At 36.5% G+C, this 18510-nt stretch overlaps 1 protein-coding gene and 1 long non-coding RNA gene across 16 annotated transcripts; one reads left to right on the plus strand and one right to left on the minus strand.

Annotated features, from left to right (window-relative positions):
- The first annotated feature begins 2095 nt into the window (after window positions 1–2095).
- im:7151449 (complement decay-accelerating factor) lies at window positions 2096–9371 on the plus strand. 15 transcript variants are annotated; one of them, XM_081718037.1, is made up of 15 exons: window positions 2096–2491; window positions 2585–2667; window positions 3053–3235; window positions 3388–3487; window positions 3599–3669; window positions 3799–3834; window positions 3922–3984; window positions 4879–4968; window positions 5038–5127; window positions 5334–5369; window positions 5595–5630; window positions 6115–6165; window positions 7034–7082; window positions 8170–8251; window positions 8517–9371. In XM_081718037.1, exons 2-14 carry the CDS (start codon window positions 2595–2597, stop codon window positions 8231–8233), a joined length of 942 nt encoding a protein of 313 aa, XP_081574163.1. In that variant the 5' UTR covers window positions 2096–2491; window positions 2585–2594; the 3' UTR covers window positions 8234–8251; window positions 8517–9371. The 15 variants fall into 15 exon arrangements, 9 of the variants coding, with proteins under 9 accessions (XP_081574163.1, XP_026878934.2, XP_026878937.2 ...); XR_014124602.1 differs by having other exon boundaries at window positions 2107–2491; window positions 3799–3984; window positions 7310–8251; XR_014124603.1 differs by having other exon boundaries at window positions 2108–2491; window positions 3799–3984; window positions 7037–7082; window positions 7310–8251.
- A 3547-nt stretch (window positions 9372–12918) lies between these two features.
- Window positions 12919–15646, minus strand: LOC113585573 (uncharacterized). The gene is made up of 2 exons (XR_003411519.3): window positions 15524–15646; window positions 12919–13212 (listed from the first exon to the last, which is right to left on the minus strand). It is a non-coding gene; the product is annotated as an uncharacterized LOC113585573 (long non-coding RNA).
- Between the last annotated feature and the right edge of the window lie 2864 nt (window positions 15647–18510).

The following is an 18510-nucleotide window of genomic DNA, read 5'->3' on the forward strand; positions in this document are numbered from 1 at the left end:
TAACCAAATAAAACACATGACTTGATTAAAAAGACCATAATGTGCTTGATCAGAGACGCAACCCCAACTTTATGTGCTCCACAAATACACTTTTCAGACACATTGCAAAAGTGCAAATAATACCTGTATTTTCCAGCATTCATGTTTGTATGCTCTACTTGAAAGTGCACGGGATTTTGCTTGGGTACAGTGGGTATGTTAAGAAGAACTTTTATCTCATAACAGTTACAACCCCTGAGCAACAGCCCAGCAACCAGGCTCATGTTTACTTTAGAGGTCTAGAAGCACACGTTATATGTTTGGATGAGCCATTTTCATCCTTTCCCTTTCTTCATTCCTGTACTTCACATCTGAAACAACATGGCTTCCCAGGTCCACTAATAGAAGATGAGGACCACTCAGATGTTTCTACAGCTCCCACAGACTGCTGGACAACATTTGAATCAACTGAGCATTGTTTTGTTTTCCTGCTCTCCATTAATCCAAACACTAAGTCATCATACTGGTCAGCATTTTTATTTGCATATTTTCCTGCAATCTTAAACCTCTCCGTTCAGCTACTACAATAATGTTTTTGAGATTTATGTAGAGATAAAAATTTTATGCTTTTCTGGATACATTTGAGAGGCTAAAAGCAACTTTAGCAAGCACCATGTGCTAACAGTCTCAGTTATTCACAATGTTACAAATTATTTCAGTCCAATAATTTTTCATTCATTTGGAAGCCCAAAGCTCAGTGCAAATTCATCTGAAATTAAACTGTCTCAAAATGCCACTTTCAACACCTTTTTAACTGTTCTGGATTAAGTGCTACTACTGTCTTTATATAATACCTGTTCGGGAAAGTGCCTCTTATTTTATCATTTGGATGACATACATATATCATACCACCAGAGATCACCCAAGAGCTGGTACATAACTTTCTCTATATACCTTTACTGAAGGCCATAATTTAAAAAAATAGAATTTCTAACATTTTAATCCATGCAGTCATGGGCAAACTATTCCAGTATCATAGTTGTTGCTTAGTTGAAACAAATCGCCTGCTTGAGGCGTTAAGCTCTGGTATGATAAGGGATTAGTGAAATTAGGACCACTATCTTTCTCTCACTAGAAATGAGCATGGGTGTGGTGCTGTTTTAAGATAAGGCCATATTACACATGTTTTGATATGGCAGAACAGTTTGAAATTGCTTTGGTAGAAGAGGAAGTTTAACAAAGTTTAAAGAAGTTTAAGAGTTCATTCTTCTCTGCTAAAAAGAGTTTGGAATGACTTATATGAAGTGGTTATTCCTGTCTTAGGTAGGCTACAAAGAATCCTCTGGCATTTTTTTAGTATGACATAATTCACTCCTTAAATAAGAAGCCAAGGCCAATTTTTTAAACATTCACAGAGACATGGCATGGACATTACTGTTAAACACTATATATAGTTATGTTGTAAAAAAATATAGTTATGTTGTAAAAATCCTGTACAACTCCTTTTTATTTAATTATTTAGATTTAATGATAATACACTGTATTACTATGACGATAGAAAGCACAAAAACATGGTTAACTCCCAAATTTAGCATTTAAGATAAGTCAGGCACATTAAACCTGTCATACTTGCCATCTAACATCTAATATAGGCTTAATATAGACAAATATGTAGCTTACTGTTATTTTATATGTGTTCTTTTTGTACCAAAACCAAGAAGACTTTTATTAAAAAAAGAAAGTCTTTTTTTTCTGCCCTATCTTGACAGGAAAATAGACATCAGTCAAAGATTAATAAAATAGGAAGCACCAGTTTATCAGTTATTAACCCAAAGTAGTTGGTTCACTTCTCAGTGAGTAAACATACTGTTATACTGATAAACATCACTTTGAGTATGAGCATCTGCCAAATTCTGTAAATGTACTTTTAAATTGTGACAAGTACACTTTAAGCAAAAGGAATGCAAGCCAGTCAGTAAAACACAACCCAACAAGGGAACACCCTGAAAATGAGTCATCCTCCCCTTGTTTAAAGCACTCAACTGTATTAGCTCGGTTTTTGCCAACTAGTTTAGTCTCTTATTTTTTCATTTTTATGTTGACTCACTATAGCAACAGTGTTTACTGCCAGTTGTGGTGTTTTTTTTTCTGCATTTGTCTGATGTAGAACTCTTAACAACTAACAATCGTCGGAAGGTGGATAGTAGGCTTATGTGTTCATATAACACAGTGTGATGTGAAGTAACAAACAAGTCAACAAAAGCACGTTTAAACAACTTCCAGATCCATCCCCTGATGACGACGGAGGAGAATCCCAGACTACAGCACGCTGGTTCAATCCGAGGGCTACATGTGTTTGTAACGGGTGGGGGTGAGTGAGAGTGTGGTAAAGGATCAACTAATATAAGATAAAAGGAGTTGTGAAAAGAGGCGTTCCAGAAGAGTGCAGTGCCACGAAAGTTATGTATCTACAAGGCAACCTTCTTCCAGAACTGAAACATAGCTCGTTAATGTATGTGACAGAATTTTAACTGGGTTGTTAAAACGATACATTGCTTTTCAGTTTTCGGCGATTTCATGATTTTCTACTTTAAATCTTTCCCAGATAATTTGAAATGATCAGCCCGAAATTTAGATGTTGGACATTGTTCCTACCATTGTTGGCTTTTATTTCATCAGGAAAAGCCGGTAAGTGACTTAACATATCCTAGATAGCTAGGTTAGCATTCTCTTAGATTAGTTCAGCTAGCTACCTTCTTTCTTTTTCTCCGTCTAAACCTTGTAGCTATGATTATTAAATTATGGTTATTGAGACTCGAAAAGGGGAAGTTCTTATTTTATCTAAAATAAATAGGATCTTGTTTATGCAGATGCCTAATGTTAATTTACTACATGAATGTGCAACATTGCGCCTTGCTCATTTGTCGTCAAGGAAATTATATAGCATTTGTTACATTACAAGGGTTAATCTTAGGAAATATTATTAAAAACGTTGGGCACCGCAAAATGTAACTTATGATAGATAGCTATTTAATGTGAACTTTTAACGCGTTTGTGTTACTGTTGTGGATAGAGTGTACGAAACCTAAGCTGGAGGGCAACGTCGTCTTAACTGATGAGGCGAATCTGAAGAATGAATTCCTAGATGAATCTGATGTTACTCTTGAGTGTGCCAATGGATACGTCCTGGATCACGGATCAGATAGAATCACATGTATGGGAGGGACGTGGAGCAAACAAGAATTAATATGCAAAAGTAACTATCTGATTCTGTGCTGAATCACAAAGGTTCAACCTCAGAAGGTTTATTCAGGTTTTGTAACTGCAATTTATTTGCTCACTGGTTTGTTGTAAATTTATATGCTTTATTTTTTTTGCTATAGCTTAATGTCTACATATTTCTTTCAGAGAAAGACTGTGGTATGCCTAGACCTGTGGCCAATATGCAATATGGCATCCCTAATGGAACATTGTTTGGTGCATTCATCAAGCCATATTGTGACAGAGGGTGTGTGTTTTAGTACAGTCTTTAGCATAATGTCTTGGTTCAAATTAGAACAGTGAAATATGTGGTTTTGTAACTGTCATGTTTTAACTTTTATGAACTTTCTCTTCCCAGATATGATCTTCAGGGTTCAAGCTATAGGCAATGTCTTGCAAATGGCTGGACTGGAAGGTCAATGTGTTTCTGTAAGCCAAATGCTGATCTCGGTATATTTTACTTTTCGAGGTGAATTAGCATTGCTGACTGGGACTGGGGCCTCATAACTGTCATCAATGACATTATATTTCTTTTTTTTTTTTTTTTTTTTTTTGTAGTGAAAAAATGTGCCAAGCCTACCGAGATTCATAATGGTATGATAATCAACCATTCAAACAAGGAATTGCCAGATTTTCAAGATGTTATTCAATACTCCTGTCATGAAAACTATATTCTTGAAGGCAACAGTTCCATTGTTTGCCAGGAAAATGGTGAATATAGCTCCCCACCACCCCAGTGCAGAGGTAAGAATGCATACCAAATTGATTTTCATGATTTTACATTCCTATTTAGGAATTACAAATGTTGCATAATATGTAGACAACAGTTTGTGAATTCTGATGTAGGCACACTGATTCTAGTTGGGTAGAATATTTTCTATCTTCAGAAAAATAATCCACATTAGTCTGTTAGTTGAACTGGTTTAACTTTTCTTACTCTAAGACTTGTATCTCTGTATACAGCAAAATAATGCACAGCAAAAGTGAAAGTTCTGAACATTGTTTGACACATCTTAACCTTTAATTCAACCTTGCTGATTATATTGAAGGTGGTTGCATTCATTTCTGGTTGTGGTAAGTATTTTCAGGACTGCTTTTCTAACTGAAGTTTCAGCCATTGTTACTGCTTCAGTTTGGTGGGGATTTCCCGTGTTTACATAAAAGTAAGGTCACGTCTCAGTGTCTGCCAGAACCTGATTAGATGGCTCCCGGTGGCCGAGTGTGAAAGCACTAGCTGGTGTGATGCACATACTGTGAACTAATTAGCAGAATTGTTGTGATAAAAATAAAGTTTTTTAGGTTTAAGGTTGGCATTATATTCAGAACTGTCATGCACATAGTGCTTGTGCAGTGCGAAACTGAAGAAAGTTAAAAACAGTTTTTTAAAAAATAACATAAATTCAGTTCAATGCCTTTAATGTGATCAGAGCTCTAGGTCTGAGTGGATGGTTCTGTGCTGAAGGTCACCTGACTGAAATCTCAACTATTACTAAAAACATTCTCTTGTTCTTCGCATGTGTGGAGATTTAGGGCAGGTTTGATCCAGTGGCCGAGCACAAGTCCCGACCACGATAAACTGATGATTGTTTCTAAGAGGCTCACTTTAGGTCTTCATCATGAATGATGCATTGCTTCCAGGTAAAAGAGAACCAGCCAGTGAGCCAACAGAATCCACCCCCAGCAACTTTTATACCAACAGCACTCTACCCAGATTAGGAAATGAATCTGGTAAGCACAGCTGCAACTTCTCCAGGTCTGTACATCAGAATTCTCTATTGAATGATGCATTGATTACAGATTTGAGGGAATTGGAGTCAACCGAATCTACACTAACTGAATCTACAACCAGCAACCTCAGCGCCATCAGTACCCCACCTGAATCACAGGGTAAAGAGATATCCTGCCAGAGTACTCTTTCAGTATCTCTTTTCAAATATTTCTTTTAATCCCTTTGTGTTCTGTTCATATTTCATCTGAAAATAAACAGACTTATGAGATAATATATTCTTCTCAGGGCTTCTGTTTTTCAGTTATGCAAGTCGGTTGTCTTGGAAACAGCATGTAGTAATTTGTTGAAACCTATATTTCCCCAGGAATGGTGGAAGAAGCGTCCTTTGGTCAATTTCTAAGTGAGTCATAGTTTCTGTAATACTACAGCTTTTGTAGTTACTACTATAGCTAATTGGTAAGCAGTAAACTGTAAGTCATTTTATGAAATCAAATCATAGATTCTCATTGAATCCATCTATTATAATTAACCTAAATGTGATTCACTGTCAGTTGGTGTTATAATTAAACTACAATGTAGTTCAGTTTATTTTTCTCTGATGCATGCCTTTCTTTTCTATTTAAAGCAGAAGTTTTTGGGATTGTATTTGGCATTTTAATATGTGAGTAGATCCCTTTTTTCCCTCCAGTATCAAAGGTTGATCTAATTTTAGATGTTGTTCAGCTTAGGTTAGGGTAGTAGAACAACCATTCTAATTGAAGTCGATCTACCAGTTTGAATTCCAACTATACTGTATCATTATTATAACAATACTTGCAGGCAAGTACACACACGTTTATACAGATATATAATATATATATATATAATATGCAATTTGCTTGTGCAGCCATCCTGTTTCTCTGGAAACCTTGTGTACTTCACTGCAGTTTTGACACACTCACTCTCACACGCTCTCTCTCTGACATACATACATATAAGCACATCACATAAAGAAATGTGAGGGAGTAAGGCTAAGATATTGGAAAGGTTATGTGGATAAGTTATTGGACTGCAATTATATTGCTGTATATATGTATATTAAGACTGCTATATACCATGCTGTACATTTAAATTCCACTGGCAAACAAGAAACTACCATTCTACAGTACCGTCTTGTGTCTTTCTGGAATATCAGTTATGCAGTGGCCATAACTGTGGTAAGTTAGCTTTCAAATCACAGGGCACATACTGTAAAATATTATACATCTTTGTATGATTGTAGTATATATTAGTACATGTTATTAACATTTAAAATGGGATTGGCCCAAACCTAGGGGGCTATTTCTTTTACCTAAAGTAATCAAAGTTATTTTAACTTGGTATCAGAATAGTAACTTTGTTAAAATAAGGATAACGTATTGTCATATATCAAATTCATCATGTTCATAGCAGTAAAATATTCTAAAATAACTTCACACCTGTGGTGTGAATCTTTTGTTAGAACATCCAAAAGCAGCACAGAAAGGTTCTGCAATCTTTCGATAGAACATCCAATGGCAGCACAGAAAACTACAATCAGAGATGCTGAAGGGAAATGAGACAAAGTTGAAATCTTTTAAAAATATTTGAGAACATTTGGGGCTTGAACTCCAGAAGCTCCTCCCCTCACTGTCTGTGGTGCGGTCCTAAACCTGCTGCGTGCTACTACTTGAGCAGAGCTAAATATTATGGCACAAGCAGGAATAATCAAACTCTAACAAGCACACATGTAAAAACCAAAGGATTTTGCAAGTAATCATATAATTTCCGTACTTATTAAACCTTGTTAAACCACAAGGTTATTGGATTTTGTGCCCAGAAGGGCAAGTTTAGCCCAATTAGGAATAAAACATATTTAGCTTCTCTGGGATTTTAACCTTTTTAACCTGATTTTTGTCATTCTTTTTCAAGAAATGCGAAGCATTGCAATTATGTACTTCTTCTTTTTTTTTTTTTTTTTTTTTTTTTTTTTTTTTAAGTAGAATGCATTAAGTGAAAATAGGTAATTGTACAGAATATACAGTAATGTAGTGCTATTTTTCACAGTAGGTCCAGGCATCCTGTATGCTATTTATCGCCATCTTAAACGGAAAGGGTAAGGACATCTACCAGTCTGTGAGCATATCTAGCTACTAAAATTTTGCCTGGATGAAATTCTACTACTGACCTTCCAACCAACTGTGCTGGTCAACATCCTAATTCTCTCTTTCTCCCCGTCTTGTGTTTTCTCTGCTTTGCTTGATCACTAATTCACTCTTCTTTCTTTCTGTCCTGACTTTGGGCCATGGGTATACAATGTTTCCTGCTTGATGTGTCCAACAGAAAACTAGACATGCAAATGTTGAAGCTTTGCTGAAATCAGCCACACAATGCCATGGCCATGTTTGACTGCTTACTGGGCTTCTTAGCTTAGCAGCTAATGGTTCACAAAGCATATAAGTAAAGATTGTTAAAAAAATAAAAAATAAAAAACAAAAAGCCCCCAAAACACACAGGAAATACTGGACAAAGGTTCTTGTGCAAGAGCCTTCTATGTACCCCTTTGGAATTTTGCCATTCTTGAATTTGAGGAAGTGAGGAAAGTATATTTTTAATCTTTGAAGGTCTCCATGCCTATAAGCTATGGTGATTTGAGGGAGAGGGTTTTTTTTAAAAAAATCTTTTTTTGTAGTTTGCATATTCCACATGTAGTCCATACTATTTTGGTGTTTACCCTAAATTTCTTTGTTTTATATTTTGTCTAAGCCTCTTCAGTATTCCTGTAGTTCAGAGTTGAGTCTATTGCTGGGACAAGTGTGCTAAGCTGCTTGATAAGGCTGTGTGGGCTGCTTTCAAATAGAAATGGTGGCTGGCTTCATATGCTTCAGAGGAAGGCCTATGATCGTCTTCACCCCCCCTTGGACCAGTGGCACTATTGTGTTACTGTAGTGAAGGGAGAAGAGGCTTTAATAAAGAAAATATAAAGACGTCTTAGGTTCACAAAGAACGTGGCTGGGCTGTGGAATGCTAACAACAAACATAACAAATTATGAAAACTGCTCCTTTGTGCAAAGCTGCCATTTTGGGCCCCATACTAATTTTTAAGCATATCGCATGAAAGTTATATTAATGGTTGGAAAAACATGGAAATGGGGCAAGTGGATAATGGTTACTATATCTCATTATCTGGCAATGCTGCATAGATCATATGACACTGGAGAAGCGCTGAGGACAAAAGAAGAATTATTGCAAAAACACAGTCTCTAAATCCAGTGCCCAATCAAGGTACCTAATAGAGTCAAAAAACACAACTGTCCATCCAACTAATCAAGATTTATTCTGTTGTTCTTCTTTCAACCCTTTTAGTTTAGAATTTTGTTTCTTGGCTAAATTTAACTTCTGAAACATAATTTAATAATTGTAAATTTCTAACATCTCTCAGAAGGTTCTATTTCTAACGTCAAAATTACTGTATTACAGTAATGACCTAAAATGCCTGTTCTACATTGGTAAGGTGATCACCTAAGCCTGTGTTCTTTTGCAACCACAGGACATGTAACCAGACTGCTCCTGCCTGCTCATCTCATCATGCTTCCATGAGGACACAGTATTTCAGGAGTCGCTAATGTATAAGCATATAATCTCCCTATACTGACCAAAACATTAAATTACATATAGATATTTATTTCCACATGTCTGTTTTATACATGCTTTTTATAACATGACATAAAAAGATAGTAGATTTTCAGTTAGAAGGAAGCAGTTTCCTAGAGTGCTCAACTGGAATTTCCAAAATACTGCATGTGCTCTCTGGAAATCCTCCATCTTATCAAAAGACATTTCTTCAAACGGAGCTCTGGCTCTGTTTCTGTCAGTGAAGCTTTCCTTGCACGCCTAGTTAACCAGGGGAAACAGGAAAATAAAATCAGGTGGTCACCCTTTGCCCTTTGAGAAGTGGCTCTGGATCAGGCCTAAATGTAGTATTTCAGGGCAGTGTTGTGAGTACAAACTCAAATTGTTTTCCTCTGTGGCAGCTTTCACAAGCGAATAGCTGAAGTTAACATTCCCAGAAGGGCTTTTATTCCACCCCTCATGTGAACCCTGGTGGGCTGAAGTAGAGCTGCGCTTTGTGAGGTGCTGCTGATTGCAGTTGCCAGGACAATGCCAGTGTCTGATGCAGGAAACCAACGCCAGCTGCATCATTTGGCAAGAGAAAATAAATATCTTGCTAATCTAGACATTGTAGTATTCAGACAGTCCAAATGACTAAAGTACTAAGAGCAAAGATTCAGAATGTCACATTCACACATCTAAGTGTAAAGCTTTTCAAGTAGTCTGTAGCTAATAAGGCATTCAATGGAGTAATAATCTTATGAAATATTTTCTAATAAAACTGTTAATACAACCTGTCTTGTTCCATTGGATTATTTTAAATCCATGAGATTTTGGACATGTGGATTGAGGTTATACTCAATATCAGGCTCATTTTTGTAATTTGCCTTAGGAATAGTATTCTTGTCAATCTAGGGGATGGCCAAGTCTACTATGTTTGCTATATATCTTAAGAGGGATTGCGTGACAGTGGTAACATATTAATATAATTATACAATTTTTCCCAGACACAGTCATTGGGAGTATTCTCAGCTACCTTTCGAAGTTTTGCCTTTGAGCAGAAAGGACTTTTTATCTGAGCTAAAATGTTCTCCTTGGCCCATATACATAATAGTTCATTATTCCTCAGTTGCTTGTCTTAGAATCTTAGGGACATGAATTCTAAAGGTAAGATGATTTTTACTACTACTACTATTATTACTACTACTATTATTATTACTACTACTACTACTACTATTTATTATTATTATTATTATTATTATTATTATTAGTAGTAGTAGTAGTAGTAGTAGTAGTAGTAGTAGTAACAGCAATAACAACTTGCATAGACTAAATGAGACAGGTATAGCCAAAATGTAACAAACTACTGTGACAGAAAACATGAACATCCAAAAACAGAAACCATCACAACACTCCATGAAGACCTGTGTTCTTTGTGGTGGTAGTAGTAAACAGTATTGTATTGTATTGTGCGTGTGTGTGTGTGTGTGTGTGTGTGTGTGCGATTTTTATATATATATATATATATATATATATATATATATATATATATACATACACATATACACACACACACACACGTTTTTTATGTATATATAGCTAAATACAACAAATAGTATATTTGAATACAATATAGTATTGTCTTGTTTCTCTTTGAATGTAGGCTTTTGAGCATATGAGAGTACCATAGTTTAGCAATTTAGGGAGAAGCATCGCTTCTGACTGTATGTCTGGTTGAAAGGCTTCCTGCCCCCTGAGAGGATTTGCCAGAATAAAAGGACATGAGAGGAGATTGTCGTCTTTAATGTAACTCAGTACTTTCATTTTCCAGCTAAAAACAGTTGATCAAATGTAAACCCTTACAGCTGACCCTTGTACATCACTTGAAATAAATCAAGTCTTACTCAATATAGCTAGACAATGATAGTTTGCACTGCATTCTTGCAGTAACTTCATTTTGCACACTTTACTTGAGCGTTCAAATCCAGAGCCTTATTGTTTTAATTGCATGGCTTGACCTGCATGTAATTTATTGAGTGTTTTTTTTTTTTTTTATGTATTTGAAGTAATATACATTGTGTGCTTTATCGTATAAACTTTTTTTCACGCCTTTCTATGCAATGCGCTTTAAACTAGACTTTAAAAAGACTTTAAACTAGAAAAGTACTCTAGAAATATGGATTCTTTATCCTTCATCATTAACATTCTTCTTTCTACCACCTTCCTATTTTGAAAAATGATAATTTCTGATTATGATGATTATTTTTTATTACTATTCTTGCTACTGCAACTATTGCAGAAAACATGTAGTAAATCAGACTGGTCAAATGTTGCCTAAGCCTTATGATTTAAGATAACTCCTGTTGCTTAACCTCATAATGGAGACTGATGCACACAGGTGTCCTGTTTACTAGTGGAGATGTATAAATGATGCTGAGCTAGGTTTTCTGTGAAGCTTTATGTGTACTAGATGGCCAGACAAATTGGACTAATGGTCTGTCAGACTAAGGGTATCACAGGAGCCAAGTTGACCTAAGTGTTTGCTCTCTCCGACTGGTTGGGTGAGGTTTTTTTTTTTTTAATAAATTTTTTTAGTATATTTTGCAGGATATGGCTGAATGGAAACTCACTACGGAAGGAACTACTAACTCCCAGAGTCTGGGGATGATATGTGATGATAGCAGAGTCCTGAGTTGAAAATACTAGATGATGATTCGTGTTTCTCATGACCTGTGGCTGTGGAAGTAGCTGTTGCTGTTATTGTGCTGATTAAAGGAAACATTTCCAGTTTGATATTTGTAGCCCAATATAATATTTGCCTCACTACCTATTGTGCTAGGTACTTAGCTGCTTACAAATATGTATAACATTCATATTTAAACATTAGAGATTATTTTGTGGTATTATTATGGATTTCTACCTGAACTTATACTTCAGAATTTCTCAACCAAGAGGAATCACTGTAGTTTATATCTAAGCCTCCTTAAAGCTCAGAGTGGTGGCAGGGGTAGAACATTCATGTTCTCAGTCCAGCTGGCATTTCTAATTTGGGTCTGATTTTCCCTTCTGTACTAAAGATAGCCACAACATGTTTAAGAGCTTAGCTGAATCAGAAATAGCCTGCAGACCCTGAGGTGCTATGAGACTATGGCACAGTGAGTGTGCTTCTTACCTCGCTCACCCTGGATGGTAAGCAGCAGAGGATATGGAGAGGCTTGGGTGAAGGACAAATGCTGTGAAGAAGAGCGCTATGAGCAGTCAAGGCCCTTCAGGTTTACTGCAAGTGTAAATCAACAAGTGTGCACAGCAAGACTAGTGTCTTCATCTGGATAAATCAAATCTTGGCTGGAAAGAGTTTGATTAGATGACAAACTGCACAGGATTATAAGCAGTATGACTAATAATGTTGTCTTAAGGCACACATGACCAAGTATTCATTTGCTGCACATTGGTGTGGCGAGTGTTAGAAAATATATTTGTGGCCTGTCCGTTGCTATGGCTGCGTTTAAAAATAGCTATGTATGAATGGTAAAATACTCCCATCTTGTGGTAACAAAACCCCGCAAGTACAATCGGACCTTGTGATGCGTTAAGAACTCTCCTACCGGTTTATGAGACATTTGTTTTCAAGATACACTACGTCTTGCATTAAAAAAAAAAAAAAAAAAAGATTTAATTTACTTTACTTTTACTTGTTCATTACTTTACTTTGCGTTTCTCAGAAGGAGAGATGGGAATTGGCTTTCATCCATGTAACATCACTTCTAATAAACATCTACAATTACCCTGAAAGTGCATTTTGTCTGCCTGGTTATCAGTTTGTAGTCATGGAAATCAACTAAAAAATCTAGCCATGCTATATGAATCAAATTGTATTTTATCATCATCATGATAAAGTTGATAAATCAGTGTGTTGTTTTTCAATAAAATGAATCTTTTACTAACAAGCTGATTCATTTAAAGGGTGCATTCATGTGAATTCATCCTTTTTATTCAGTTCAACTACCTTACTATTTCATTAGTCCTGCTTGAATGATAACCTGATGAATCTGCACTCAAGCCTGTATGTGTAATGAAATGTCCATTCTTGCTCGAGGTTTTATCATTTACTTTCAGTGTGTTTATTTTCCTTGCACTGAACACACTTATTGTATCATGCTTATGCTGAATAATGACATAGAAGTAATACATGAAAAACAGTCATTCTGGCCATATCAATTTGAAATGCTCCCATAACCTTGGAAAAAATGCAGTCTTTTACATTTGAAAAATAAGATCAGCTTGCACTCTTTTTATTCTGAAATGTTAACTGCTTTCAATAATCAAATATGGCACTGAACTGCAATGAATCAGTTTTATTTAAAAAAAAAAAAAGAAAAAGCTGACAAACTCCAATTAAAGCAACAAGGAAGCAAACATTACACATTCATTATAGTGAAATAAATCTGTGCCAGTCATTAGCTCAGCTGGGAGAACCTCTGGGTTTCACTTGATGTCTGTTCAACTCGAAGAACACTGATTTCAAATGGTGCTAGATGTTAGTCGCACTCTATGGCACCATCTGAATTCAGCTTCCTAGAGCAGCTCAGTTCAGGAGGAGCTTGTGTGCGTTCTCTGTCTCACAGCAGATAACACTGCAAAGAAAGATGGCAAATTTTAAAAGCAAGCACTAATGTGTCCAATTATCATTTAGCCCTCAGACTGTCTATTGAAGACACCAGGGTACTGATGATACCTCTGTGCCAGGTTCTGAAAGATCACTTAAAACATCTTGTGTATGTAGAATGATCATTCCAAATTGTGGACACATCCTACTTAGTATAGATAGCCTAATTACATTTATTTTCCTTGCGATCCATGTGAGCACAGTAGATAATTTTGAAATGCAATATGTAAAATAACAACATAATTACCCCCAAAATAATCATAGCACTTATAAAAAAGCTTATAATTTCTTCCACTATCTCATACCCACTAAGTGCCTGGCTGGTATTATCAATAAAAACATTAATTTATCTTTTAAAACTGCACTCTGGCATATAATTAATTATGTGAGTATCTTCTTTGTGTGACATAAGGCATTATTAATGAATTGCTACTACGTAATTTGACCTTTCTCTGAATAGCTGGTTTATGGCCGACACCGTCTCACAGAGATTGTTCTAGAACTGCTGTGAGTGGCTGCTTCCAACAGATCCAGGTCATGAGAAGAAAGGTTGTGTGCATGTGATTTACTGCGTGTGCATGAGCCTGCTTTTAGACAGGGGGCAGTGTGAGAGGGAGGATGGACAGACCTGACGAACACCGCATCTGTTTACACGGGCTGTTTTTCTGGTCCATCAGATTGGTTTGGTTCTTGGTTTGTTGCCTCAATGCACCTGCCCTCTTGTGCAATGCTAGGTCTTAAAAGGATATGCCTCCACATTTAGGCTCAGACCTTTTGAAAACCATGCCACTAGAATGTGCATATGCAAAGGTGGTTGCATAAAGTAGTTGACAGTCATATGCTATTGGCAACCATGGTTTCATAACATCCTACTTGGCATATGCTGATTTTTATATATAGACACTCATGTAAATACTCATAGCAAGTTTTAATTATTAGGTCCCATGTTCTAACCCTAGCTTTATCTTTAACCTGTGTATCCGTGCGTGCTTGCCTGTGTGCATGCATGCGTGTGTGTGTGTGTGTGTAAGAAGTGACAGTGGTAGAGATGGATGCATGGCTATTCCTCTTATAGATTATGGTCCTTGCCTTGCAAATGACAGAGAGCAACAGATGAAATGAAGACTAAACTCATATCAAGGTCTTTAATAAGCAGTGACTAAACTGCATGCTTCTTCAAAATGAGTGTCTCATGCCCATGCCATGTGGCTAAATATACTGGCTCTGGCATGTAAGGTATATCAAATAATGAATACATATTACTTGGCCTAAAGACCAGACATTATATAAAATACTGCAGAATAGACGTTTCCTCGTTTTGTCTCCAAAAAGCATGCACTTTGCTAAGAAATGTTAAACATTTCCTAAACAGTGGCGCCTAGAGGACAAAACGAAACGGTGTGCTTCTGTTTTGTTTACTTCTTTAGTGCGCACTAGCGCTGTATAATTACATCTTGGATAGTGATACAAAACCATTGTCTAATATACAAGTAAGAACCTCGTATAGATTATCAAAAATTAACGTTGTCTGCTTTACATGCAGAAATACGCTTCCGTGATTCAATAGCCTACTTAACGGTAAACGATGTGAATGATCAACAACTATACTCATGTAGGCTACTATTCTAGACGAAAAACTGGAGATAAAACATACAATACAATATTTTGTTAAATATTTCCACGATGCTGCGCTTGTAACGAAGTTGATTACGTGAACGAGGGCCACGAGGGTACGACTGGGAAAAACATTTAAGTGCGTGTCATCCACTACCATGATAACGTTATAAAAGCACGCATCTCTTGCGCAGCATCCTTTTCCAATACCTTGACTCATGCACTGCGTGTAATTTGCTTGTACATTTTTATCGTAATACTTTTACGTCGTTTTTCTCGATTCATTGTTTCAAACCTTGTTTAAGGAGTGGTCAACGGAAAGACTCTTACGCAGGTGAAATTCCCGACGTCTCTCTGCTCTTGTCGCAATAGCTCTATCCCCTCTGACGCAGTAATATATCTGAACACGGGCCTAGGCCTAGTGATATACTTATCAAAACATTTCGCAATCAGACCTTGAAGTGATAATCAGCAATGAAGAGAGTATGAAACATTTGTAATTAAGAGTGAAATAATAATATCTTATGGTTCGAGTATAAAAAAGCTTTAAAGTTACAAAAATATTAAGGTATACAATCTTCTGAGGTCAGTGAAGGAGTACTCTATTTTAATTAGTTTTATAAAGAAGTAATTTACATTACATATAAAATAGGAATTCTACTTACTTGATTAAGATACATCCTAACAGTTGAATTAAGATGGAATTTTTGTCTTTGTTAGACATCCCAAATGCTTTCATTACCATTTGTTTACTCTCGTACCCACTTCGTACTGCTTCCATTCTTGAAACAGAACCCTTTGCATCATTACAAGATCCCAATCAATTTTTCCACAGCTCAACACAGCGCAACACGAATCCCGCCCCGAACACTCCCCCGCTACATGATTGGTCAAACAGCGTTAAATTCCCTCCGTCACTTTAGAATCACATGTAGCTGACGCATATTTACAAACATTGGGTAAAATCACGTGGTGAAGGCTAACCTTTTAATTGTTATACACTGAATACTTGTCAAACCAATTGTGTGTTACATTCCTGTGAAGCCAAGATTAATTACGGAAAAAAGATGCACCTTTTAGATGTGTGGTTCCAATAGACCGATACCAAGCTCGAGGCAATCCATAATATATTTTAATACTGTATTTACCGAATTAATACCCGATTTATTACAATCATTATCTATATTAGACCGTTGTAATTGCATAGTCAGATAATTTTGCAGCTGTTGCAAAATGTAGAGACTTTCCTAAAACAGCCATTATTGTTGCGTCTCATATTTCTGCAGTTTCTCTTAAACACACAAGGGGGCATTCTTTGTCAAAAGAATATAGACTAGGGGTGCCCAACACCAGTCATGTAGGCCAGGAATCCAGCACAGTATGGTGAGTTCCTTGTTCTCACACACACAACGTGTTAATTACAAGATGAGTTTGAGCAGTGGAATCATCGAAATGTGCTGGACTCTGGCCCTGATATAAACACTCTCTAGATGATGATTCATACTATGTTGCAGACTATTTGCAAAACACTTGTTAAAAGTGTTTCATCACAACTAATGATTATTCATACTTTTTCTTTTTTTTCTTTTCTTTTTTTTTTTTTTTTTTACAACAAATAAAAATCGTTCAAACGTATGCATTCTGTATTCACCCAGGGTCATAATTAATCTTCTCACAACAAAGAAAATCTATGTCAGGCCAGTTTCCCAGACATGTATTAAAACGAATCTTGAGTTTCTATCAGAAATTCTTTTTGTACAGGATTAGGTTTAATCAAGATCTGGCAAACTGGCATATTATGTGTAAGCTTCAGAGCAGGCATCTGAAGTGTCAAAAATGCAAAAGGAATGCACATGGCAGAATTTAGACTACACGTGATGTATGGCTATAAAAATAGAGGGGGAGGAATGTATTTCACACAGAATCACCCCTATATACACAGACAGGCTTCTGCAGCCTGCAGTAAGGCATTTATATGCAGTGAGATCATGCGCTCTGAAAAGATAGCAATTGAAGGTCTGGGTTTTCTTAAACTCTGGTGCCCATGTGAAATAGACTTTTGAACATTAGAGAAATTAAATGATTGTATATTGACTTTCGATCATGCAGTGTTACATGTACTACTCCTATTTTCAAATGTTTTTTAAAGTCAAACAAAAAAACAAAACAAAAAAGCCAGACAACAAAGTCAAGCACTTAGACATGAATTGGAGGTATATGGTTAGCAGTACTAGCAGTATTATGGAGCAAACCTAGCTAAGGTGGTTAAGGAAAGGGCCCCAAATTTTTCAGTCCTGTTGCCCATTTCTATTATAACATATACTCTCTTAAAGTATTAATAATTTCTTCTAGCCAAAAGCTGGGTGGAGAAATAAACTTCTATTCCCTTTGTGTTACTCTTCCAGCTAGTACTATTCCAAGGACAAAGGCCTGTTGATTGCTGTTAAGACATGTAAGGACAGTTTCCCACCAACCAAAAAGAGCCTATTTGGCATCGTGAGAGATAAGTTTGTTATACACCTTTGAATAAAGTTCAAATATGTTTGTCCAAAAGTTGTGTAAACAGGACCAGATCCAGAGCATGTGTGCCATTGTACCCTCAGTGTACCCACACTTACAGTTGTCGCAAGTTGAAGAGATTGCGGGATATGTTTTACTCAGTTTAGCTTTTTCCAAATTCCTTGATAAAAAAAACTAAACAAAAAAACAAACTAAAACAAAGAAAAGTAAGTTGGACTCTGCATTGTACTTTGTTTATAGATTTTGTCATTTTCATACAATTTCCCACTTTGCCCATGTCTCATGGCATTTAAACTAATAGATATTGGCTGCCTTCCATTTTGTCACCCTCAAGGCATTTGTTGCCCTGGTTTCCCATTGTCATATTCCATTTACATCTTCCTGAGCAGTTTGACTAGATGTCCTGTGTATCCTTGCACTTAAAGTCCATGTTGTAGCACCATGAACATGTCTTGCCCCACAAGAATATGACTGAGGGACTGAGGGGGTGGTGTGTGGGAACAGGCCAGAGTTGTTGTGTCTCATGTATGATCTGCTCACTGGTGAGCCCACTGGTAGGCCCTCTAGGATAAGAGACGGGGCACAGGGTGCTGTGACATAAGCAGGTCAGGCTATTCAGTTACAGTGCCTGTGGACAATGCAGCTGGGTTCCACTAAAATGTCTTATATATAGCTCCCTCTCATAACTATGGCTCCTCTCCCCTATGCTGTCTACTTTATATGAATAGCTCATGTGATTCCTTTGGTGGTGCATTCCTACATTCCCTAAACATCCTCTGTTTATTAGGCTTTATTAGGATCTATTAGGATTTATAATGTGTGTGTGTGTGTGTGTGTTTCTATATAAATTGATATGTTTTAATCCTTAATGTATTTTGTATATTTTGAGTTCCTGCTGATGCCAGTTCCAAAGTTTTTTCAAGAATTTGTATGGGCAAGAGAATGCCCTTTTAGTATTGAGATCATACGTTGGAGTGATCTTTTGAAGCATTCTGAAGCTCAGGAAACCATTACATATCAATTTCCCAAGTGTTGCAACTGTCCGTATGACTACAAATATGCCTTCACATGGCATCATATTTCCAAATTGCTTAGAAAATTACTAATTTTACAACATAACAGTAAAACGGTC

The sequence above is a fragment of the Electrophorus electricus genome, chromosome 7, assembly GCF_041902795.1.
Source record: "Electrophorus electricus isolate QZ-2024a chromosome 7, ASM4190279v1, whole genome shotgun sequence".
Taxonomy (NCBI): Eukaryota; Metazoa; Chordata; class Actinopteri; order Gymnotiformes; family Gymnotidae; genus Electrophorus; species Electrophorus electricus.

What these genes read in the sequence shown, in the direction of transcription:
- im:7151449 (XM_027023133.3), top strand. Translation starts at nt 2,595, where the DNA reads ATGATCAGCCCGAAATTTAGATGTTGGACATTGTTCCTACCATTGTTG. An exon ending in ACAAGAATTAATATGCAAAA is followed by an intron (nt 3,236 to 3,387) that starts GTAACTATCTGA and finishes TATTTCTTTCAG; the next exon opens with AGAAAGACTGTGGTATGCCT. An exon ending in CAGATTAGGAAATGAATCTG is followed by an intron (nt 4,969 to 5,037) that starts GTAAGCACAGCT and finishes CATTGATTACAG; the next exon opens with ATTTGAGGGAATTGGAGTCA.